General features: G+C 40.2%; 1 protein-coding gene across 1 annotated transcript in view; it reads right to left on the bottom strand.

The window, feature by feature from the left end:
• Positions 1-249: 249 nt before the first annotated feature.
• Positions 250-26,869, bottom strand: part of LOC121946594 (vacuolar protein sorting-associated protein 13D-like) — a 129,699-nt gene continuing 103,079 nt past the window's right edge. The window contains 9 exon segments of the mRNA XM_042491235.1: positions 250-1,256; positions 5,605-5,845; positions 5,940-6,071; positions 7,132-7,327; positions 9,084-9,216; positions 9,508-9,581; positions 9,584-9,674; positions 11,655-11,718; positions 11,720-11,787. Coding sequence (XP_042347169.1) covers positions 1,125-1,256; positions 5,605-5,845; positions 5,940-6,071; positions 7,132-7,327; positions 9,084-9,216; positions 9,508-9,581; positions 9,584-9,674; positions 11,655-11,718; positions 11,720-11,787 — 1,131 coding nt within the window. The 3' untranslated portion in view covers positions 250-1,124.

Genomic DNA, 26,869 nt, shown 5'->3' with positions numbered 1-26,869 from the left:
TAGTGGCATTCTTTTAAAGCCGATTAAATGTTCCAGTCTCCAGAACAGGATTTGATGGTCAGTTGTGTGAAATGCGGCACTGAGAGTCATGATACGACAACACTGAGTCATGTTGTGATTTTCAACTTCAGGATTCATTGTAGTTTAAAAAAAATTATGACCCTCACCCAAACAGGTCTGTGTATGGAATTAAAGAATATAGTAAATACTGTACATTCAAAATTGAAAGAACTGGTACCACACAGTAAGTGCTGTAGTTGTGGTGCTTTATTTGAAGCAGTGTCCATGTGAGTGTTATTTTACAGGATCACACATCCACCAGAGTACAACACCTTTCTGACTGGCCTGTCCTCAACTCTACTCCTCCACTCCTCCTCTCTAACTCACAACTCAGCTCAAGAAAATAGCCTCTGACACCAAACCAAAACCAATAGACCAACAAGTTGTGTAAAATTGTGAGTTAACCCTGGTGAAATGGGAAGTGCAAACTGTTTGAAAAGAGCTCTGGTTAGAAAGAATCGGGCTCAATAAAAAAAGGATTGTTAAATAAAGGTAGAGACATGTCATACCTGGAGGACTATGATTGTAAAAGGCAGAGAGACAATGACAGGCAGCTTTAGTGTATGAGGCAAGGAGGGTCCTCAGGTCCCTCCCTCCTAGTGTCAGTGCAATTAACCCCCAAACTAATAATCTCTTATACACAAAATAGAGTTGTAAAGGCAGTTTCTTACAATTCACATAGCTGTTGTTGTTATTCCCCATACTTGACAATTGATACAGTATGTACACTGGTTTATAGTATTGGTATGTAGCTCTATTTACATTTCTGTCTATTCACAAACATATTGAACATCTATAGCATGTGTACACCTGCTGCCATCAGCAGTTATAGAGAATCAGTGTTTTCGACATATACACTGTCAAACTTACACCGCCTTGCATATGTTTTTGTCATGTGCATGTATGTGCTTTGCTAAACATCAGGTCATGTGACTAACAGGTCTCTGAGTATTCCCTTTTATGTAGTTTGTCAAAAATACTACAGCTTATCAAAACCCAATAAAAGTAATCTAAGATTTAAGAAAAGTTGGTAATCCTTTAGACGCCTTCGAAGAGTCATCTGATCAGGACTCAAGCAGTAAGCAGTCTTCAGTCTCACTGGCAGGCAGCATGAGCTGCTGCTCGTAGTATAGACTCTTGGCATAGTTGATTTCTTGAGAGATTTTAATGGCGAGGCTCTCGTTTTTCACATGAACCTGTGGAGAGGATTGTTACAAGATTATTAACTAACACTGGGATCACAGACTGACAGACCAACTGACCACCCGTTCGAGAGAGACAGACAGACAGAGAGACCAACAGAGGAGTTGGGAATAAAAATCTGCATCATTAATGTGTACAATGTGCTCCATGACCCCCAGCTGACATTCACACTGTGTCACTGTGACAATCGCAAAATTACAGATTCTTGCTGTGATGTGGCTCAGAGACCTGAGACATGCTTAATCGCAACCAATCAGAGCTCCCGCTTTTGTCACCAGGGGATCCGGAGCAACTTCACTGTTCCACCTGACAGCAACAACAACATGTTTCCATTTGTAAGCAGGGTTTTCTCATTCAAAAGGAGGTTTTGAGTGTTCCCACTGATGGTGGGCTCTGTCCAGTCTGTAGGAAGATGAGCAGGTGAGCATTGTGTGCACCACAGGTGCTGACCTGGGGAATGAAATCAGTTACACCTTTGCTCTATTGAACAGAACTCTACTGTACAGCCTGTCTTCTCAATATTCACAGCTGAAGAGTGCTTTGCCCTGTGTCACTAAACTCGTTGCCACTGTGAGAGAAGACAACAAATTTGGACACACTAGAGTTTTTTGCCAGGACGTTAAGTTATTTCAGGTGATGTGTTACTTGTTAAATGGTAAATGGACTGTGCTTGTATAGTACTATACTAATTTTTTTGACAACTCGAAGTGCTTTCACACTACATTCACATTCACCATTTCACATACACATTCACACACTGGTGGTGAAGGCTATGAGGTGCCATCTGCTACTCAGTAACCATTCATACACAATCACACTCCATGCAGCAGTGGGAGCAACTGGAGTTCAGTATCTTGCCCAAGGATACTTAGACATGTTGAGGAGCTGGGGATCGAACTGCCGACCTTCTTATTAAAAGATGAGAATAGAAAGCAAAAGTGAGGAGACAGAAAGGAGGACAGCTCAGTCCTTTCATGCAGCTGCGGTGCCAAAGAAGTCTTGATGGTTTGTTTAAGAGCAGTTATTCTGTATGTTTACTGACAACAACCTGTATCCATCCACACTGGTCCCTTTCCTCCAAGGGCATGTATTCTCTCTCTTTGTTATTGTCACCTCAAAGTGAATTTTATTTATAAAGCCCAGCACCAGCACAGCTATAACCACGATCAGGCGCAGCCAAGACTGCAGCCAGCATCCGGGAAAACTAGGAAACAAGGGAGCACGAATGCTCTGGAGAGGCAGCTGAGTTAGTGTAATGCTGTAAATACACATGAGCATTTGCAGATGGAGGGAGCAAGAGAAGGAAAAGGAGCTCAGTGTATCATCAAAAGTCCCCTAGCAAATCAAACTAATGTCTAATGTCTAATATCAGTAACTATGGGCTGGTCCAGGCAACCTGAGCCAGCCCTAATTTTAAGCTTTATCAAAGAGGAAAGTCTACCCTTAAAAGTGGAGACGGTGTCTGTCTCCCTGACTGAAAGTGAAAGAAGGCTCCATAGAAGAGGAGCGTGGTAACTGAATGCTCTAGCTCCCATGCTATATTAGGAGACTTAGAGCGCAGTGATCTTGAGAATTAATAAAGAACTGTGAGCTGTGACAGATAGGACGGAGCCTGACCATTCAGAGTTTTGTAGGTAATGAGGAGGATTTTAAATTCAATTCTGGATTTTACAGAGTGCCAGTGTAAAGAAGCTAAAAGAGGAGAAATATGGTCCCTTTTCTTGGTTCCCATTAGTACATGTGCAGCAGCGTTCTGCACCAGTTTGAGAGACTTTAGAGATTTGCTGAGGGATGCCGGATAATAGGCAGTTACAGTAATCCAGCCCAGAAGTAACAAATACTTGCACTAATTTTTCGGCGTCTGATTGCGACAGAATATGTCTAATTTTTGCAATGTTACGTAAGTGAAAGAAAGCAGTCCTTGAAGTTTGGTTCCCTGGTTCAATCCTGGGCTGGAACAGGGTTCGGTCTGTGGGTAGGGGGCCCTTCTGTGAAGGGCATTTGCATGTGGGTGCTTGGGTTCTCTCCGGGGTCTCTGGCCTCCTCCCACATTCCAAAGACATGTAGGTCTGGTTGATTTAGGTGAAGCGCGAAAGGTTGTCTATATGTGTCTGTGAAAGTCTGGTGACCTGTCCAGGGTGTACCCCGCCTTCTGCCCGATGACAACCCTTGCGAGGACAAGCGGTTACCGAATGAATGAATGAAAACACCATATCCGATCTTAAAAGAGTACAATTTTTTGACATGGTACAATGCACATGACTTTTGCACACAGACCAAAGGGACAAAATTATCAATTTTCCACAAAATTAAATGCTGTTATGTTTGATACAAAAAAAAACACCTCGTAAACTCATGACAGCTATATTTTAGATTTAAGAAAAAAATGCTGAAATATTCTCATCAGCACAAAGAGGCATCCCATCTCATTTGTCCATAATTAATCTATTATTGATCCACAGGGAAGACTGATCATCATTAACACATCAATTTACCAGACAACATTCACATTTGCTAATTTTTACATCCCTAACTATGATGACCCATCCTTGTTGTCTAATTTCCTTTCTTTATTAATGCAACTCAAAAAATATCATGATGGCCGGAGACTTCAATACTATTATCAACCCCACAACTGATCATTCTGGTACACCTGGCAACTCAAGAAACTGGCACTCAATTGAAATAATAAAACTGTAAATGAAGGACTTTGGACTTGGCTATAGCTGGAGAATGACAAACCCATCATCCAATGAATATTCATATTTTTCCTCCACTCCACCAATCTTTCTACAGAATCGATTTCCTTTCTGTACGCAATTCACTCACTCAACACATCCAAGGAAACATATTTCATGCAATCATGATCAGTGACCATGTGCCAGATTCCTAACTCAAGTACTCATAAAGTCTCCCACAAGGTGGCACATCAATACCTCACTCTTACAGGATCCAGATTTCACCTCATTAATCACGAGAGAGTAGGTATCCTAAAGACTCTCCAGAAATTACACCATCACTTTTATGGGAAACAGGAAAAAGTATTAGAAGAGGAATAATCAAACACATTAATCATATAAGAAAAAAACCAACAGGAACAGGAAACTACCTTAGAGACAATAATCAATTTTCACAAGAAAACACATTTCCTTATCCAAAAGCTCAAATATGAAAACTATCACTAAAGTAAAAAATCAGGTAAATATCTGGCTAATCCTGCGGTGGTTTGTGTGTTTTGGAGTACTTGTGTGTTTTTTTTTTCTGTTTTCTGTGTTTCAGGGGTTGGGCGTGGCTTTGAAGTGCTGGAGCTCAGGGCATACTCTCCTCATCTGCTCCTGATCAGTAATCACCTCCCTCATGGCATTTAAGCTCCTGCTTCACTTGACGTCGGTGCCAGATTGTTTCCACTACTGTCGTGGTATATTGGCCGTCTCTGTCATGAGATATTTCCAGAGTTTTTGTGAGACCTCTTCTGCCTCGAGCTTCTCAAACTCATTGTGTCTTTTTGAGTTTTTGCTTCCAGTGCCTCCCATTGCGCTCCAGCGCCTTGCCGCCCAGTCCCTCGCCTTAGTGCTCTGCCATCCACCTTCACCACTCTCCCGGATCCTCACCACCCTCTCGGATCCTTACCATTCCTCCGCTTCACCAGCCTCACCATCACCTCCTGCCTCACCAGCCCCCACCACCTCGGAAATCACCGTCTCCCTTCCCCCGACACCCATTCCTCCCTTCCCAACCTCAAATCCATAAAAATTCAGTTCATTGTTCACCTAACTCGCTCTGTGTTTGCTCTTGGGTCCACCTTATGCTCATGGTTCCTCAGAACCATAACAAATCCATTACAAATCAAAAAAGAAAAAGCAGTTACAAGCCTGTGCTAAATTCCCTGTTTTGTTTTCCTGTCAATAGTTTCATCGTATGTCTTATTGTATGTCTTTCTTGACTGTTTATATGTTGTTTTGCACTTCTTTTCACTTGTTCTGTTATCACTGTACTTCAGAATAAAAAAAAGCACTGTCAAACTGTCAAAAAAGCACTGCCAAAAATTTGTATTTTTTTATAAAGAAACTGACCACCAAATTCTGATCAGTTCATCACTGAATCTCAATGGACACTTGTGCAAAATTTAAAGAAGTCCTTTAAAGCGCTGATTGAGAACACCTGAGATATGGGGTTCATGAGACCGGGATGGATGGATGGACAGCTGTTGCTGGCACATAGGCAATGAAACCAAAACTATCTGTATGGATAGACACCAATATTTTTGTAATATTAGGTGATTCGAAACCATTGTTCTATCAGGAGATTGTTACTGAAAAATGAGTCAGATAAGTGTCTCACCATGGGTTTCTGGTGCGAGGGGCCAGGAATGGCCACACCACTGCTGGTGCTCTCAGCCTTCTTGGTAAGCTGCACATATACCTTCCCATGATCCTTAGAGACCAGACAGTGGTAGAGGTCGTCATACTTGACTTCAAGGAAGATGGCCTCACGGTCCACATAGTCCCCTGGCCTCAGGAAGTAGACCACTTTGGAGGAGATAAGGACGCAGTAGCTGTTGATGGGCTCCACAGCAATAAAGCTAGAGTGAGAAACAGACAGTAAACTGTCAGTCTGATGGAACAGTATTATACACACAGAGTGTGTATAAATGTAGTAAAATGAGTGAGACTCACAACTCAGAGTGGATGTTGTCAGTGAGGCGGAAGAGCTGCTCCTGGCCGTCAGCCTGTGTGGCCGAGTGTCGAGGCAGCAGACCCTGAGGTCCCTTACAGCAACGAGGCTTCCTGACCCGCTGCACACCGAGCCTGATCAACACAGCAACAACACTACTACAGCAGGAATCAAAAGTGGCCTATGGCAATATGTGTTTAATTTGTCAATATAGAACTAAAAACATTATCTTTCTCTAACCTTAAACCCATAATGTCTGATTAGAACTGTTTTTTGGCTACTTTGGATCAGCACAAACAATTTGTGATCAAAACATTGATTAGGGGCAGGTAATGAAACCTGGTGCCAATACAGCACCGGTTCCTATGCAAGGGATACCTATGGGATCGGATCGCAGATTTTGGTGCCAGATTTATGTGAGTGGCAAGAGTAATAGCATGTGTGAACAAGGTGGAGAGAGAGAGAGTGTGTCGGTGCCAGTGAGAGTGAGGCCGCAGCAGAGAGTACGAAGTTAAACATATCAGTGCAGTGTGTGAACAGCTGAGGATGTTTTTCAGTGAAGAAAGTCCTCAAACCCCATGCAAAGTTGGCGTGTATAGCTTGCCACAAACTGGTTAAAGTGACAGGAGTTAACCCTAAAGTTAGCAAGCGAAGTTAGCCTCCAATTTGAACCTGACCAGGCTCACTTCAGATGGGATGTTAATGGGCTCTCTCCCTCTCTCCCCTCTCCTCCCCTCTCTCTTTCTCTTTCTTTTTTGTCATGATTGTATTTGATTTGTTATTTATGACATCTATTGTACGTCTGTCCATCCTGGAAGAGGGATCCCTCATTATCGGCTATTGCTCTTCCTGAGGTTTCTTCCCCTTTAAATGAAAAAGTCTTGTATGCATTTAAGCGGAGAATGATTTTCCTGATTTTGAGATTTGCACCCACATTCAAATATAATATAATATAATATAATATAATATAATACAGTGCAAATAAAATCTAGTCATTAATTACATTTTCAAGTCAGCTCACAGCAGACACCTCCTTATTGTATCATCAACTTTGGCAATCTATTTTATGTATCAGGAAATTCAGCTCTCAGTGGTTTCTCTGTAGAGACCTGAAAGTGTCTTTGATTCCATGTAATACAAAAGGTACAGTCATTTTTCAGCAGTTCTGACAATAAAGTAAGACACTCAACCCACCTGTGGTTACTGAGGCTAGCCATGTCACGGACCGTCTGTGCTGTCTCTGAGGCAAAGTCCAGAGCTCCAGCCACTGGTTTGGTTACAGTGCCAACCAGACCTTTACCCAGGCCTGAGAAGAAGCCGCTGACTCCACCCTCTGTCTTCACACCCTCCACTGTGGACGTAATGATGCTCGTCATGCCTCCAATGATACCTAGGACACAGGAAATGTACTTAAGAGGACATGCAAATTTACACATATTGTAACTTTAAGAAGCACAGACAGACTGGGACCACTGACAGGCATGCATAATGCTTTTGAGAGTACACAGCAAGAGCTGCAGCAACTTTAAATGTGGACACACTGTACGAACTGGAGCTGATATGAAGCATCTGATTAATCCCTGCATGCTGAAACAAGTCAGGTACACTTACATACACTGAATGAATTTGCTATATACTGTATGCACTGTGCTTTAATGGGGAGGCTGTGGCTCAGAGGTAGAGCGGGTCGTCCTTTAATCGGAAGGTTCCAATATAGGTTTGAGCCAAATTTGAAGGAATTCCCTCAAGACATTTCTCAGATATTACCCTTAGAAGAATGGGACGGTCAGAAAGCTATCGCTAGCTTTCCTATTGATTTTTTATTGAACATACCACAAGACTTCAATACACTTTTTCCCACGATTCCTGGGGTCAATCCTCCCGATTAATGGATTTCCCATTAAAACATTCAAATTCAAAACAACTTAATTCCACACGGGCAAATTAGTAAAGAGCAGCTTGTATAGAGACTTGCAGCAGGAGGTAATAAACTCATTACTATTATAGCCAACTGATCAACATTTTGACTATTTGGACATTAATCAACTGGCTGCAAAACAGTAAAATTACATTTTTTTTTCGTGACACTGTTCTTGCATTTCCAAACCTCTTTTACTAATTAGAACAACACCTGACATTATGTGAAGTGACCCTGATCATCAACAGACAGCAAGGTTAAAGGCACAGAAACCCCATAACACATAATATAAAAGCTTCCTTCTGTTTACCATCCAGATATACTTGGACACTAGAGTTGTTGTTTTTATGATGTAGTTTTACAGCACTATTTGCATTGTTTTATATTATATATATATATTTTTCTATTTCTTGGCCTCCATGACCCCTGCTGCTGAAGCATGACTTTTCTATGATATAGGAGCACTTCCTAACATCTGGAAAAGTTATGTGGGTTTTGGACTGAATGCACCCATCATCGACGTATTCCAAGCAGCCAGTCGAAGCAGATGGGGGAAAATAAACCGAAAGAGCATGACGGAGAGGGAGCAGAGCTGGCGTCACGGTGAGGCTGACTCGATTTGGAACGAAAGCTGTTCCTCTACCAAGCCTTCTTCTGGCTAATGTCCATTATGCAGGAGAATAAAGTGGATGAGATATGATTGAGGGCTCACTCAGCAAATCACAGACTGCTCAGTAACAGTTAACCCCAAACCACCTGCATCAACCTATGCACTGGATGGGCGGACCTTGTTCTGAGCCAATAGAACCCAAGATTCTGATGCAAAATCAAAAAATGCACTGCAGGAATTGAATGATGCAACCAGCAACAACATGCCCAAGCAACTGGATGAAATTTTCATAGTAGCTAGTGATTTGAATCAACTCATCCTTCAACTCCAAAGATGTGGCAGGATCAAGGAAAATGTAATTTCTATAGTTACAAAAAAAATTTCCTAACTAACAAATCTACCTTCTACCTTATTCATACTTACATAAATAATACTTTCATATATTCATAACTGTAACACTGCTTATATTGATGACTGCCCAAAAACAATTGGTAGATAATGTCATTTATTCTGTGTTCAGGTGAGAAAAGTTCCTTTTACACCTGCTAAATGATTATTGTGCTTGCTGGCTCTACTGTAACTGTGGTAACCAAACACAGAAATTGAGCCAGGTCCTACCATGAGCCAGTCCATGGATCCCCGCTACCAGATGCTCTCCACTGGTGGCTCCGTGGTATCTAATGTACTCTCGCTCGCTCTGGTGCCGGTTGTCCATGGTCTTCCCCAGCCCATCTGATAAAGTCCCCGCAAACTGACACACAGAGATCAGGAAAATGTTCACACCGTATGGCTTCTTTCACTATTACAGTTTTCACATGCTTTTCACTTATACGTTTCTTAACAGGTACAGTATATGCTCTTGGGGGACACATTAACATGACAGCCTGAATAATAAAATACAGCAATACAACAGCCAAGCAATACATTCAGATGAAATAATTTTTTTGATGCACCAGTGACGATAGAAAATATGTTGCAAAAAATATAGCAAAATAGTTAGAGAAAGAGATAGTCACTTTTACACAGCTAAGCAGAGGTGTACCTTGGCAGCAGAGTTGGACACACCATGAGTCACATTGCGTATGAGACCACCCACGTTGCCGTACTTGATGAGTCAGACACACCCTCAGTGACGTCGTTGAGGAGGCCCATAGGGTTTCCCAGAAAATCCACAGAGCCTAGGATCTGAGCTGCCTGGCTGATCAGCTCCTACAGACAAGAAACATTGCACAGTAATGATCTGACACAGACCTCACAGTGGCTCAGTATCTTGCCAAAGGAAACTTCAACATGTTGATGTGATGAGCTGGGGCTTGAACCTTTGACCTTCTGATTACAGAACGAACCGATCAACCTCGGAGCCCAATTTTATGATGAGATGCAGAGAATCAGTTCCAGGCAGTAATGTTTGACTGATTGACTATCAACTTGGAGTAAGTACAGATCCAAACCATCAAGGCTGAGAGTCAGCTTCTTCCCAGAGCCTGTGAGACCTGTGAACTCCTGACCTCACTGCCCCTTTCCTCTGCTGTGCTGCTACTGCTATGATGCAGCACTGTTTTTACATGTTGCTCTGATTTTAACATGCTGCTCTGTTTTAATTACATAACTCTCTCTCTTTTTTATAGGCCTTTAAAAAAAACCTTTTATATATAAATCTCTGGTATGAAGTTATTTCTAGTTTTTTTATATATGTATTTATGTATGGAAATATGTATGTATGTATGTATGTATTTATTTATTTTTTGTACAATGTCACTTTATTGTATACTGCTGGACCTCAGCTGCTAGGTTAGTTCTTTTTATGTGTCAACATGTACAGAATGACAATAAATTATCCTTGAGATCTCTTTGACTGATATAAAAGCCATCGTTGGCCAGATCTGTACACAGATATGAGTGAGCAATACAAGTGTGCATCTGGAAAAAAGAAAAGAAAAAACCCCACACACATCTACATGCATACATATGAAAAATATATAAATTATATGTATACATGTACACTGAAATAAACAACTGCTTTATTAAAATGTATAAAATATAGATATTAGGACAGTAATCAAGAATGATCACAAGATAGAGGAGAAAAAATAAGAGATAATGACATTAAGCCCCCCCAAAAGAACTGTCAAATTTTGAGAGGAGGATCAGAGCTTTGATTCTCTGCCTGAACCCGACTGGGCCTGACCCACTCCGACTGGGCCTGACCCACTCCACCAGGCTGCAAATCGGGTCAGGTTCTCAATGATTCAGTGCTTCTTTTTTTTTTTTTTTTTTTTTTATTTACCTTTTTTTTTTTTTTTTAAATAAAACTGTTGTAAACTGTCTTGTGCTTAAATGGCACTCTGGCAGGAAATGTAACTAACTGAATTAAGAGGGAAAAGGAGACAAAGAGGGTAGAGAGAGGGAAAGGTGACAGAACAAATGAGTGAATGGAAAAGCGGGGGAGAGAGAGCACACATGAGAAAGAACGAGAAAAAGGGGGAGAGAGAGGGGCTGCAAGGTGACTTGGTTGGCAGTATTTGCTTCTGTCTCCTCAGCAGTGGGGGTGGTGTGCATTACATGCAGCAGTGAGCAAGAGTCATCATCTGCATCACCTGCTATCACCCTGCATACTAGACAGACCTGAACCTGTCGTGCATGAGACCGATGGACTAACAGAAGGAAGAGAAGAAGAATTGGTACGAGGAAACATACTAGCCCTTAGCATGTACATGTTTTCAGATTTAAAAAAATCACAATATATATTTATTTCATAATATATAATTAATATTTAGTTCATATTTTCAAATTCAAGTTTTCAATGAGATTCTGGCCCAAAGCTGCTGCCATGGGTCAAGTTAGAGCTGGGCTTGGACATAAACTATGTGGGTTCATGCAGGGTCAGGGCTGATTTTTTTGGCCCCATTAGAGCTCTAAGTAGGACCCTTTCAGTATACATCAGATATGTTCAAGCACCATGAAGGATGTCTTTAAACCATAAAGAATGGGTTATGAGCATAGGTAACTTCTATTTTTAGCACTACAAGACATCAGGCCAACACAGTCGCAACAAGGGGGGATGCCAAACAGTGTCCCAACTGCAGTAAATGTGAATTATATCTATAAAACTTCAGAATTTCTGATAATTTTTCAGACGAGACTCAATTCAGAAGCAAAATCAGAAAGCAGCACTTCCAAACTGCTTACCTCTCTGAAGTGCTTGAGGATGTCGTTGATGATGATCTCTTGGGTTTCATAGGGGTGCACTCTGGAATGGGTACATGTTGATGACAGCATCTTCAAAGCGAACTAGAGGAAAGCCCAAGGTTCCTTTCAGAGCCTACAGTGATATAAAAAAGTGAATGGTAAGTGAACTGCACTTGCATGGCGCTTTTCTTCCGACCACTCAAAGCGCTTTCACACTGCATGTCACATTCATCCACTCACACACCCATTCACACACTGGTGGCCGCAGCTACAGTACAAGGTGCTCCTGAGTAATACATCACACTCTCACACATCAATGGCACAGTTTTGGGAGCAATTTTGGATTCAGTATCTTTCCCAAGGATACTTCGACATGTTGACTAGGGGAGCCAGGGATCAAACCGCTGATCGTAGTGGATGAACTGCTTTATTTGTGAGCCACAGCCGCAATATAAAACACGTGATAATTTTCTATTACTGTAAATTCTTCTCACATTGAAATTATCTGTTATCATAAGTACTTCATGTGTGTATTCCTATGTATAACAGACTATCTGCAATTGCTTCTTCATGATAATCTTTAACAAGTTTATTAATATTAACTGTATGAATATTTTTGCACTCACTAATGATTTTAACAGAAGGAGAGTGGTTTTAGGGCGAGTTGCCTACTGAAACTCCATACATTTTTTTGACAAACAATGATGAACATTGTTATTGGTGTTTGTGTAAAGATGTAAAATATGGGAGCTGCCACCACCAATGAATTAATCTTAATCTGACTTAATTAAGATATAGAGAATGACCAATTTATTAAAATACTAAACCCTGAACTACTGATTTCACATTTAAAGGGGAACCAGGCCCATTTTCAAAATTCACACGTTATTCCTATGGTCCGAGACAGTCAGTAAACATGAAAAATTCTCTCCCAGATCCCAAAACTAACTTTGCAAAGTCATGTAGCAATAAGTAACTGCTGTAACTGCTCCACAGATAATGAAATGGGAAAGATGTTCCAGACTTGTGGTTCTGAACCTTTTTCCTTAAGGGACCCCCTGTGTATCACTGAGTAAACTGCCATCCCCTGACAAAGTGACACATTTTATGGATATTTTATATTATATTTAATGCAGGACAATGACAGTGCAGAACAGCTGATAAACTGAACAATAAACCCAAATAGTGAACGTAATAACTGCAGGAAGTTTGTGTGAAATAACTGGCTTTTGAATGTGTGTATAGAGTATATATATATATATATATATATACTATATATATTTATTAGAAATAGCAATAATGGTCAGGTACCAGTCCCATTTGATGTCTTATTCTCAGTGTTTAATATGCTTTATGACAAATTTCAGATATATATACTAATGATTTCTTGATGCCCCAGCAACATTGTTTCAAATTGCTCCAAAGAGCTAAAAATACCTTTATCCTCCCAAGCTTTGTCAGTAAATGGTTTCACTCCCGAAACAAAACAACTGTTAATCCATAATGGAGATGATTTGCAAACGTTTTTAAACATTTTTAGCAATTTTTCTGCTGCTCTAAACACTTTTAGCACATGTTTGAATTGGACAATAATATAATCCACAGTTTGGCAGAAACACCTGTAAGAAGAGTCCTTTAACAAATGCCCAGTGATATAGTTTAAAATTTGGACATGCCTAAACCAATCTGCCTTTTTGAATAGAAGGGTTGATCACTTTATATTTGGTCCCTTGCTATTGCAAACATAGCGCCGTATTAATGAGTCCAGTTTTTGCAAGTATCCTGCTGGCGGTGCACGTGGTAGCATCTAGCTGAAAAAAATTAAATGGGGTATTCATTTCAATGAAGCATGCTGGGATAGATGCACGCAGGTGTCTTCATCTATTAATATGGCCTTCTATTTTTTTTCTTAAATGAAAGAGTAATTGGTTTTAGCAATAGACAGTAGGGAAGGACTAACTTTATTCTAACAAACAGGTTAACCTTGTATCCTGAAAGATATCCACATTGCTTCAGTGTTTCTAGGATATAGTGGAGTTTGCTGAACATCTGCCCATATAAACTTTATGTGTCATCTGCACAGGGTGATATTGAGCATGATGTTGCACCTATTGTGATGGGGAAATCTGAGGACACTTTCTAATAAATTGTGCAAGCCATTCAATAAATAAATCAAAGATTTAGGACAGAGGGTTCCCTTGCTGTGTGCCCCATTTTATATCAAATAAATCTGAGAAGCCCCCTCCCATGCATACCTGGGCTGAAGGATTAGCATAGAGTGTTTGAGTCATATTGATAAATTTATCTCAGAACTCCTTTAGAACCCTCCACAACTGAGAGCTGGCATCTAGGAGGCTAAGAGGAGACATCAGCAGAGGCTGGAGAGAGACCTCAACAGCAACAGCACTAAAAAATATGTGGCAGGCAATTCAAAATGTCACAGACTACAAAAGCAGGAGCGCCCCCATCAAATGTGAGGCCACGCTGCCGGACAAGCTGAACACATTTTCTCGCTTTGACATCCTCAATAGGGACTCAGCTGAAAAGTCTACTCTGCCCCCAGAGGACCGGCCACTCTCACTGACCACAGCAGATGTGAGAAAACTCCTATTGAGAGTGAATACAAAAAAGTCCGCCGACCCCGACAACATTTCTGGACGTGTACCAAAAACTTGTGCTGATCAGCTAGTTAATGTTATAACTGACATTTTTAAAAGCTCACTCTCACAAGAGAGTGTTCCCTCCTGCCTCAAGACAGCCATCATCATTCCTGTACTGAAAAAGTCTGCTGTGTCTAGTCTTAATGACTAACGCCCCGTGGCTCTTACTCCCATCCTGATGAAGTGCTTTGATAAATTGGTTCTCCAGCACATCAAAGACACCATCCCTGCCAGCCTGGACCCTCACCAGTATGCTTTCAGAACCAACAGATCCACAGAGGATGCCATATCTACTGCTCTTCATTCAGTCTTCACTCACCTGAAGAATAAGAACACCCACTAAGGATGCTGATTGTTTTTGTGACCAATTATTTTATTTATTTTCAACCCAACTTGCAGGTATAAATCAAGCAATAAGTGCTGTCAATATGACTTATAAATATCAATAATAGCAAATTAAATACATATTTTATATTCCCTTAACAAAGAGAATAAAAAAATAAATATTATATAGCCCTACTACTACTATGACAGAGACAACAATAGATACAAAGAAGTTAAATAAATAAATAAATAAAATACACCTGCATCTTTTCAAAGTTGCCCAACCCTAACCCACCCCTTCCCCATGGGTCTTTCTCCATTACACATATACAAGGTTTCTTGCATGTGCACGATAAAATAAATACATTTCTAGGTTTAATGAAGAAGTATAAATAAAAATTCATATCATATTTCTAGCTAAGTTGAGTGTCTTCTCCCTTGCCTCAAGCATAACATGTCCTGCACCATTCATCCTAGCAACAGAAAGCTCCATAGCTAAAATCTCAATTTTTTCTGATAGATGTTTCTGATAGATGATTTGTAATTTGTTCCCAAAAATTTTGAACCAATGGACACTCCGACATGATATGCAAGAAAGTCCCTAATTGATTTAAATCACACAGGGTACAATTTGGAAATGTAGATATATACATTATATATTGTTGCTTTAGAGTCAAATACGTTTGATACATAAAATTGAGATTTGTTAATTTATGATTTAAACTTTGAGAAGAACAGGATAAATTTCTCCAAAGTCTGGTCCAATCTATTGATGATTCAAAGCAGATTTTATTCCAAATCATTAATATACCAATCGGAGGTTGTGTGTGTTCTAACAAAGTACTATAGATAAATGAAACCTGTACTTTAAGTAATTCTGATAATTTTTTAAATTAGGCTTAGTATTGGATGAATAATAAGTTGGCTGTCACTTAAGATATTTGCAGTCCATATAGCAGAACGGAACTGCAGCTATACAATAAATTAAACATAGTACAATAAGTAAGGAAATTTGTGTTTGTTTGGTAGATTATTTCTTTGTTGTGACAATGCTTCTTGGCAATAAGTCTTATACTGTTGGAAAGCCTGTATATTTCCCTTTTAAATGGTGCCACATTTGTAAGGAACATGCAATTGTGGGATGAGTAGCAGAGCTGAGTATGTGGGTTGCGCCCATGAAAAATTTGCCAAATCTTCTCTGCCAATGCCAAACAGCTTCTTCTGCTATGGACTCTTGTTTGTTGGATTGGATGATTGAAGTCTGAAGAAACAAGATATTTTGGCAATTTAACAATTTATTCATTTAACAAACAGGAGCCTCAGTAGAGTGTAGAAGAACCATACACAGCCACAACAGCCTGGCACCTCCTCCTCATGCTAGTCACAAGCCTGGTCACACACTGCTGTGGGTTGGAATCCCATTCTTCAACCAACATTTGTTGCAAGTCAGCTAACATGGTTCTGTCTGGCATGAACAGCACGCCCAAGCTGATCCCACAAGTGTCCAATGGGGTTGAGGTCAGGACTGCTGGCAGGCCATTCCATCCTCTCCACTCCCAAATTCGGGAGGTAGTCTCTAATAAATCCTGCTCTGTGGGGGCAAGCGTTGTCGTCTTGGAGGATTGAGTTCAGTCCCAGAGGTATGGGATTGCCACTGGTTGCAGAATCTCATCTCGATATCTCTCTGCATTGAGATTGCCTCCAATAATGACAAACCTCGTTTTTCCAGTGAGGTTGATGCTGTTCCCCACCATCACACTGCCTCCATCCAAAGATGTTACTCTATCGGTGCAGCAATCAGCATAGCGTTCTCCGCATCTACTCCACACTTTGACCCTACGATCCAACTACTGTAAGCGTAATCTGGACTTAGTGCTGAACATAACGTTCCTTCACATGTTCAGGTTCCAGTGCACATGTTTCCGACACCAGCACAAATGGGCCTGACGGTGAAGGGCAGTCTTGGCAGGTCTCCTGGCAGCCCTATGAGACTGGAGATTGGCTTTGTGCAGTCTGTTCCGGATTGTCTGGGCAGAGCCAGCCATACCGTCCTGCAGACCTTGACTGCAAATCTGTAGAAACTGCCTATGGTTCCTAAGTGCTGACAGGGTGAGGAAACGGTCTTCTTGGGTGTCGTGTTCTTGGGACGCCCACTTCGCGGCCTGTCTCTGACATCCCCCGTTATATGGAACCTGGCCTTCATTTTGGAGATGATAGTAGGGCTCACTCAAAATAATGCCACAGCTTGGTTTTGCAGAACACTACCTTGAAGTTGGCCTATCGCACGGGCCTTATCCAGATCAGTCAAACGTGTCATGCCAATTCTTGGAACAGACACCAACTGACCACTGTAGAAGGGCTCATGCTCACAGGCACTGACAATCAGGTGCCAATCAAGAACCTGACTGTCATCACCTGGGGTACCAGAAGCTCAAAACAAGAGTCAGTAGCAACAGCAAGAAAAGCTGTTTGGCATTGTCAGAGAAGATTTGGCAAGTTTTTCATGGGCGCAACCCACATACTGAGCTCTGCTGCTCATCCCACAAATACATGCTCCTTACAACTGTGGCACCATTTAAAAAGTGAAATAAACAGGCTTTCCAATGGTATAAGATTTATTGCCAAGAAGCACTATTACAACAATCAACCAAACACAAATTTCCTTACTTTTTGTGCTTAGTTTATGTGTTTCCTTTAAGTCCTGGAAATTACTTAAACCTGAGTCATTTATAATGTCTCCTAAGTTGTGTATACCTGCATTGTAGCATTGTGGTGAGGTAAAATATTATCATCCAGACTTAAATAGGTTATTATAAAATACTGGTGCATTGACATGGCATTGTGACTTCGAGTTAAATATTTTTTCAATTTTTCAAAAATTTTGAATTGAGTAGGCTATTATTTGGCTGTACTTCAGTCTGCATTGTCTGAACGAAAGGCCTGTAAATAAAATGTCATTGAAGTAAATTGGTTCAACCAAAATCCTCTCAATATTAAGCAATAGAGTTCAGGTATTTCCAGTAAACCAGTTTATCAACTGACGAAGTGGAAGTGCCTGGAAATATGACTAAAAATCAGGTACTGATAATCCACCAAATTCCTTCCTTCTTGTAAGGTAACCAAGGTGACACCACCATCATTGGTCATATTGCCGGGAGGAAATCAATAATCTTGCAGAGTGGCGCACAGAGACCAACCTACTACTCAGTGTCAGTAAAACCACTGAGCTGATTGATGATTTTAGAAAGAAGGAGGCAAAGACACACACCCCTGTCTACATCAGCGGAGCTGAGGTGGAGCAGGTAAACAGCTATAGTTTCCTTGGAATTACTATCACTGAGAAGCTATCTTGGTCATCAAACATCACCACCCAGGTTAAAAAAAGCACAGAAAAGGCTCTACTTCTTACAGAAACATAGGAAGGCTAAATTCCAGAGCAAGACTGAGGAACAATAGAAAGCATACTGACTGGAAACATCATGAACTAGCATGGTTTGTGCACGGCCCAGGACAGGAAGGCTCTACAGTGGGTGATTAAAACTGCTCAGAAGAACACTGGTTCCCATATACAGAGCATCAGTGACCTCTGTGAAGTCAGGTGTCTGCACAGAGTCAGAGCCCAAAGGATACTGAAAGACAGCAGATACCCCAACCACAGTCTGTTCACTCTGCTGCCATCTGGAAAAAGATACATAAGTGTCCGCTGCCGACCCTCCAGACGCCAAAAAGATGTAGCAGGATTTAGGGTCAACTTCAATTTAATTTCTTCCTCAACCAAGTTTAAGAAAAATGACAAAATAAACCTACCCTCTACCTTCAAAGGTATAGCCATTTGAGGCAATCATGGACTTTTCAGATCAAGAAAAAGCAGGTCACAGGTCAGTGGGATTTTATGTGTTATACTCAGAATATGTAAGAGCTTGCAGATATTATCAGAGGCTAGACACCCTTTAATAATGATCTGGGCTAATTATTATACCAACCACTATCTCAAGTTTAGTGGCTAAGACTTTGGAAAGTATTTTGCGGTCAGCATTTGTTAGTGAGATTGGATGGTGGTTGACACATTCCATTTACTGTTTTTTTTTTTTTTTTTTTAACTTTTTTTTTTAATTATTATTTGAAATATAAAAACAAAGAACATGAGGTTATCATGGGTGTTACATTTAAATCTCAATACATTTTTACATACATCACGTCGTACTATTCTAAACAAAGTGCATACATAATCCATTTTTCCCAGCGGACAGTACATTTCTCCATATGTCTCTCCATATAGTAGATCTCTTTCACGATCCCACGCCACTGGGCCAATGTTGGAGGGTCAACTTGCAACCATTTCCGGGTTATAGCTTTCCTACTACTTGCCAAAAGTATCTTCAATAAGTATTTATCCTTATGTAGGAGTGTTTCAGGTATTTTACCTAGATATAAGGTAACAAAAGAGTAGTCTAACTCCACTCCCATTATTTTGTTTATCTCATTAGCCACCTCCCCCCAGTGTGACTGGATTTTTGGGCAGGCCCAAAAGACATGGAAATGATTAGCCATAGAGGTTCCACATTTTCTCCAACAGAGGCCCCGGCTCTGTGTTCCCGTTTGCAGTGCAGTTATTCTAGGAGTGATAAAGAATCTCACTACATTCTTCCAGCCGAACTCTCTCAGCGATCTCGAGTTTGCAGTGGTTGCTTGAGTCTCACATATTTCCATCCAAGTCTCCTCTGAAATTTGTGTTTCTGACTCCCTCTCCCATTTTTGTTTGATGGGTATCGTTGAGTGATTTCTAGAGGCTTGTATACTTCCATATATTTTTGAGACCAACTTTTTATTGCCTTTTTTTTGGTATGCGTCATGAAATATAGTAATTATGTTTGTTTGTTTTCCTCTTTGATTTGTAATTTTTTTTAATATAATAGTCTCTGATTTGCAGGTATCTATGGAAGTCCTGCTTTACCAATCCAAATGTGTCTGAAATTGTCTTAAAACTTTGAAATTCACTGTTTGAGGTAAATGAACAGAAAGAAGCGAGACCTCTCCCAACCCACTGTTTGAAGACCCCATCCAACCTAGCAGGTTCAAATTCTGGATCAAACGCTACCCAATTCAAGACCCTTGCCTGTTTCTCTATTTGTAACTTCCTCAATACCTTGAACCACAGCTTAAGAGTGAACTGAGTCCATTGATTCAAGCTCTTATAATGTCTTTCAGCTTGACTTTTATTTCCTATTATTGATTGTATTGGAGTATCTCTCTGTGTAGTTTCCAAGGATTTCCATTTAGATTCGTAGTTTGGGGCACACCAGTATACTAAGGGTTTCAATTGTGCAGCATAATAGTAATCCTGTAGGCATGGTAAAGCTCTCCCTCCCCTCTCTTTTTTCAGCTGCAGTATCTTAAACTGTATCCTGGGTCTTCTACTGTTCCAGATGAACCTTGAAATCCACCCATTCCACTCATCAAACTGTTTTTGGGGGTACTTCCAGAGGCAATGACTGAAAGAGATAAAGAAACCGTGGCAACACATTCATTTTGATTATTTCTATTCTATTACTCATATCTAGTGGGAGGAGAGTCCATCGAGAGATGTCAGATTTTATCTCTTTGTTAAGGAGGCTGTAGTTGTTTTCAAAAAGTTTTGACAAGTCTTTTGTGAGGTTAATTCCTAAATATTTTATTGTGGGAGAGTCCCATTTAAAATTATATTCCTTTTTTGTATCTGGATGGGGTGTATAGTTAAATGTGAGGGTTTGAGTTTTTTGAATATTTAACTTATATCCAGAGTATGAATTGTAGACTTTTAACAGGGACATCAATTTAGGAATACTTGAGTCAGGGCTTGTAATAAAAAGCAGAACATCATCTGCGAACATACAAGTCTTATGTTCTTCTCCTCTGATCGAAATCCCCTTTATCTCACAGTCCTCTCTAATAGCTTGAGCCAGGGGTTCAATAAATAAGGCAAACAAGGTCGGACTCAGGGGGCAGCCCTGGCGTGTTCCTCTTTTCAGATAGATAGTTTGTGACAGTGTCCATTGACCCTGATCCTGGCTGTTGGAGAGAAGTATAGCGCTTTGATGCATTTAATGAAGCCATCTTTAAAGCCAAACCTTGCAAGTACCCTATATAAATATTCCCAACCCACCGAATCGAATGCCTTTTCAGCGTCTAGGCTGATCAACATTGCACTAATATTTTCTGATGTAATATGGCTCATCACTTGTAGTGTTCTCCTTAAATTATCCTGAGACTGTCTATTTAATACAAAGCCTGTTTGATCTAAGTCTACCAGATCTGGGACAATGATCTCCAGTCTCTTGGATAGGATTGAGCAAATAATTTATAATCTACATTCAGGACCGATATTGGTCTATATGAGCTGCATTCCTTTTTATCTTTGCCTTACTTTTGGGATGACAGAAATAACTGCCTCCTTCCATGATTGTGGGGCTTCCCCTGTTCTCAGTGTATGATTAAAACAGTTAAGCAGTACAGGTGTTATTTGTATTTAAATGTTTTATACCATTCAGACGGGTATCCGTCCAAGCCCGGGGCCTTATTGGCTTTCAATCTTGAAATGGCTTTACTCAGTTCTTCTGCCGTTATCTCAGCCATAAGTTCTTTATTCTGTTGTTCTCCTATGGATGGTAGGTCCAGTGAACTCAGAAAAGTCTCTATTATTGTAGTATCTGCCATGGCAGGTTGGGTATATAGGTTTTTTTATAATATAGTTCAAATGTCCGTTGGATATCCTCTCTTCACTGCAAATATTTTGTGACTCAGGATTTCTAATTTTATAGATTGTGTTCTTCCCCTGTTGCTTTCGTATCCTCCAGGATAGAAGTTTCATTGCCCTAGGCCCTGTCTCATAATACTTTTGTTTGGTAAATTTCAGTTGTTTTTCAATTTCTCATCATAAATACCATTTATGTCTTGTTTAATTTTGTTTATTCTAATTAATATCTGGGGATCTTTTTGTTCCATGTGTTTAATCTCTAATGACTTCAATTCCCTTTGTAGTGCAATAAGTCTTTTCTGTTTTTCCCTTTTCCGGGCCGCCGTGAGGGCAATAATCTTACCTCGAATGACCGCCTTCGCTGCATCCCATAAAGTATTTGGAGACACCTCTCCATTATCATTTATTTTGTAGATATGTTTTCAAATTCCTGATAGATCTGTTTCTGTACTGTTTTGTCATTTAAAATGCTTGTGTTAAGTCTCCAAAGCGTATTTTTCCGTTGATTAGTTAGATGCAGGGTCAAGTACACACCTGAATGATCAGATAAGTCCCAAATCCCTATTTTACTGTCCCTGACTCTATGCCAGTCTGATTTATACATAAATAAATAAGTCAATTCGTGTATATACAGAGTGGCATGGGGAATAATAGGTAAATTGCTTTTCTCCTGGATGAGACTCCCTCCACACGTCAATCAAACCCAGTTCTGTAAGCATCCGCTGGATCATGATGGCATTTGGACTTTTTTTTTGGCGCTGGTTGGATGTATCTATTTAGGTTGAAGTTGAACATTAAGGTCACCACCATAAATTAGAACTCCCTGCGTTTCCATGACTATCAGTTCAAATAGTTTCTTAAAAAAAATTTGTTGCTCCCTGGGGGAGCATGTACATTGAATAATGTTACTTCTTCATTTTCTAATTTGCCCTTTACTAAAACAAATCTCCCTTCCTTATCCTTCACTTCTGAAAGAAATTCAAAATTTACTGCATTAGGGATCAGTATGGCCACTCCCCTCCTGCGGCCTGATTTATGGGATGAGTAATAGGTATTTTGAAATCCAAGTTTTTTAAAATTTTTCGTGTTCTAAAGAGGAAAGATGTGTGTCTCCTGCCAAAAGATTACCTGCAACTTTTCTCGTTTCATTTTAGCTATGATTTTACTCCTTTTAATCGGATTATGTAGCCCATTGACGTTTAGCGTGACTATATTATATTCCTGATGATGCATATACTCTTTTCAACTTGTGTACACTTGTGTAATTTTACCCATGATATCCAGAACAAGAACAATGAACAACAAAGCAGGAAAACAAAAACCAAAGACTTCCAAATCAAAGTTCAGGTAAAACCTTGGGTTGAGAGGAAATCCTCGCATCAATCGAGGGCCTCTCGTCAGTGACAGAGAAGATACTCTGCACAGTACCATTGCTTTCAAGACAGTTCCCCCAACCCGGTATAAAGTTCCATCTTTAACAAGCTCAAAAAAAATAAACAAGTAAATAAAAACATTGAGTCTCTTCATAAAATAGGTAAAGGATAGACAAACACAGGTGTATGTTCTCAGGTGTAAGTATGAGAATGAGCATATTTGGGGAAAGAAAAATTTAAGTTCTTTAGTAAGCTGACTGAAAATTAAGTTACAAAAGCATTTTCCCTTTAGGTATAAAAAATATTTCAACCTAGAGAGGTCTGAGGAATACTTACATTCTTATAGTAGTAAATAAACAAAATCGAAAACTCAAAGGCCAGAGCGTTATCATCTTGTGTAAGTTCAATAAAGATTTATAGAGTTAAATCAACTGGTAAACAGACCAGAGGTATAAAGTTCAATTTAAACAACCTGAGCAATTTAAATGTTAAATCTCTTGGTAAGCTCACTAGAGTGCAATAATAACTCTTCCTCTTTACATGAGGCAAGAACACTTTACTTTAGAGCCCAGTGTTAAAGAAGTGGTGACCCTGTGGGTCCGGACTGGGTTAGTCCTAGTCCCTGCAACGATATTTTAGTTGTCAGTCACTGGGTTTACCTTTTGAGGGGGTACTCCAGTCATTTACCCCGTGGTCACATGGAGATGTTTACCCTCAGGTGTTTCACTCATCAGCCTTGATGCTCCCGGTGGAGCACGCTGAAAGCTCCACAATCCCTCCTTTATACGCCCCTGGTCCACTATCTGTCTGCGGCAATCTGCACCTGCCCTCTCCCACGTTGCTTATCTCCGCTGTTTCAACGCTGTGGAGTCTGGCTCCTTAACGTCTTCCAAGGGAGAGTCCTCTCTTCTTCAGGTCTTTAGCAGCCTCTGTCGCGCTCTCATAGACTTGGGTACCGCTGTCAAAAAACACCTTCAACTTAGCTGGATGTGGCGTTTGGAAGCGGATTCCTTTGGCTTTAAGCGCTCTCAGTATCCCCACATATGCCTTTCTTTTCTTCAGTATCTCGGGAGGATAATCTTGATCAAAGTAAATCCTTTTCCCATTGTAGCGAACATCTTTCTTTCTCCACGCTGTGTGCAGCACCTGTTCTTTCACTCTGAACTCGAGGAAGCAAATCACCAGTGATCTAGGCGGTGCGCCTTGGGGAGGCTTTGGGGCGAGTGCCCGGTGGCAGCGCTGTATTCCAGGTCCGTGTCCGCCACCGGCGGGCCGACTTGTGATTTTATTAAATTCGACACAAACTCCATCAGATTGGACCCCTCTGATTCCTCTGGTACTCCGTATATACGGAGATTGTTCCGGCGCGAGCGTGCTTCTAGCTCGGTTAGCTTTGCCTGCAGAGCCTCCTGGTTCTCTAGTGCCTGGGTAAGAGCATCTTTAGCCGCCGTATTCCATTCTTCAATGTCGCTTACGCGCTGTTCAGCCTCCGCCACTCTCGCTGTAGTAGCCTGTAGCTCATTTGTAGCTTCTTGAAGCTTCCTGTCGATTTCTCCTCTAAAAACTCGTTCAGCTCCTTTCTCATGTCGTCGCGAAAGGAATGTCGGAATTCACTCATTTCACTTTTCAAATCCAACCTGAGTGCCCGAATTTCGTTATAAACGGCCTGCACGAAGGGGCTAGCTGCTTCTTCATTAGCGCCGCCATTGCTCTCGTAGCTTTCCTCGTGCTGTGTGTTTCTTCAACTGACTCTCCTTTATCGCGTTTTGAGCCTGGTTTACATTTAGTCTTTTTTTGTTTTTCCCCTTCCATGCTAAGTTTCTGTACGGTTTTCTATGCTTTAGTGCTCTTCCAAGGGGATTATTTCCGACCGGTTGGGAGCGAGATTTTTCAAGCAGCCATTCGCTTTAGCCACCGCCCCGGAAGTCCCTCCATTTACTGTATTTTTAATAACTGTGATTAGGGCTGTGTTTAGGTCTCTGTGGAAGGTGCCTTTTTCAAAAGCGTATTTCAGTGTTTCTAACCACACTGGTCCAGAAATATCCCAAAGCGCTGGGTAAAGCTCCACGGGTATGCCATTAATACCTTGTGTACGACCCTTGTTTGTAGTGCTGACTGCTTTATGTAGCTCCTACAGAGTAGTAGGAATGTCTACACTTTTGGTTTCTCTATCAACAACGCAGGGAGGTCTAGCCCACTAAAAAAGTTGGTGAAGTCTTTGGTAGGCGTTGAGTCACTTGTGTTCAGTTCTTTTAAGTAATTCCTAAATGTCTTATTTATTTCCTCTGTTGAAGATAGTATTTCTTACTTAGCACATCTAATTGTTGGTGTGGATCTCTTAACTTCTTGTTGCTTGAATGTTAGTTGAAAAAGGACAGTTAAACACACATCACATAGGCGTAAAGATTTTAAAAAAACTTGCATGAAAAAGAAAGGTAATGCGTGCACACTTACTCCAAGTTTATTGGAGACACAATGTTTCATTCCCACTTGAATCTTCATCAGGTCAAATGTTTGGAAAGGTGAAACCACACCTATATTTATACATATATACACCAATAGGCTGACAAGCTCTATGGTTGCAGGTGTGGTTAACCATCTGAACTGTTCAGGGTAGTTAAGCAATTGACAATAAACAACTAAACAGATTAAATAGGAAATACATTGAATGTATAGAAAAAAAAGTAATATCAAGGCCATATTACAGAAACATCAAGTCTATCTTAAGTGATAACATCATATTAAAAGTCTTAATATCACCATACATCTTTTTTTATCAAGAACCTTAATATTGAAATCATCATAAGTAAACATCACCTACATTCAAAATTGTATTAAACTACAATATTAACAACAAACTCTTAAAAAGCAGAACATATCAAGTTCAAATACAGGAAAAAATGTTTTAGTTCAGGTTCCAATGGAGGAAAAAGGGAGAAGGCATATATCCTTGAAGGAGTAAAAATCTCAATGTGGAGAGACACAAACTTATTATAATAACAAAAACACCTTGTTATATTAATAAGTTTGCACCTTTAGTGTGTCAAAGTCTTCAAAAAATACAATGATACACAAGACACAATGAAACACAGAAAAGCCCTCAAAAAAAAAGTAATTTGATTGAGAGGAAATGTTTAATCTCGTATTCTTGGTTTAAACCTCTGGTTGTCAAAGTCTGGACGATGAAGATGTGGAAACTACTGAAGTAGGAGAGTATTTAAATCTCCTCCTCTTCTTGGAGACCAAACATGCTCAGTGCCAATACATGTCATAGAGGCCACCTGATGATTTTAATATTAAGGTTTTTGATAAAAAAGATGTATGGTGATATTAAGATTTGTGATATAATGTTTTATCGACTGTTTCTGTGATGTGGCCTTGACATCAGTTTTTTGTCTATGCATTCCTTCAATGTATTTCTTATGTAATCTATTTAATTGTTTATTGTCCATTGCTTAACTACCCTGAATGGTTCAGATGGTTAACCACACCTGCAGCCATATAGCTCGTCAGCCTATTGGTGTGCATTATGTATAAATATAGGTGTGGTTTCATCTTTTCAAACATCTGACCTGACGAAGATCCAAGTGGTATTGAAACTTGTGTGGCATGGAGTAAGTGTGCAGGTGTTATGGTGTGTTTCCTTTTTAAATCATTATCTAAAGTAATACATTCTCCTTCTAATGTGGATATCTTTTGAAGCCGGCTTTTATGTAAATAGGAACTGAACTGTATGGCATTATTTCACACAAATCCCGTGATGAAGGCCCAAACCACTGTCCTATCTGAGACGCTATTTGCGTTAAAATTTATAAATTCAGTTAGCTTCACTCTCAATTGTGTCAGATACTCTTCACTTTTTAGGAGAGTGGAATTAAACCTCCATCTAGTGGCCCTATTTTCGATATTGCCATAATTAAAAGTGGATATGACTGGATTGTGATCTGATAAATGTCTGGACAGAAATTCTATTGAGTGAACTGAAGGCATCAAACTGGAGGATATAAGAATGTAAACTCCTTGTGAGAAAGTTTTATGTCTCATACAAAAAGAATGTATCGTCTCTAACAGATGGATTATGCACCCTCTACACATTGGTTAAATTTAAGTCCCTTATAAAGAGAT

This window comes from Plectropomus leopardus, chromosome 8, assembly GCF_008729295.1.
Source record: "Plectropomus leopardus isolate mb chromosome 8, YSFRI_Pleo_2.0, whole genome shotgun sequence".
NCBI lineage: Eukaryota > Metazoa > Chordata > Actinopteri > Perciformes > Serranidae > Plectropomus > Plectropomus leopardus.
The sequence above is the reverse complement of the archived record's forward strand: the minus strand, read 5'-3'. Positions and strand labels throughout refer to the sequence as shown.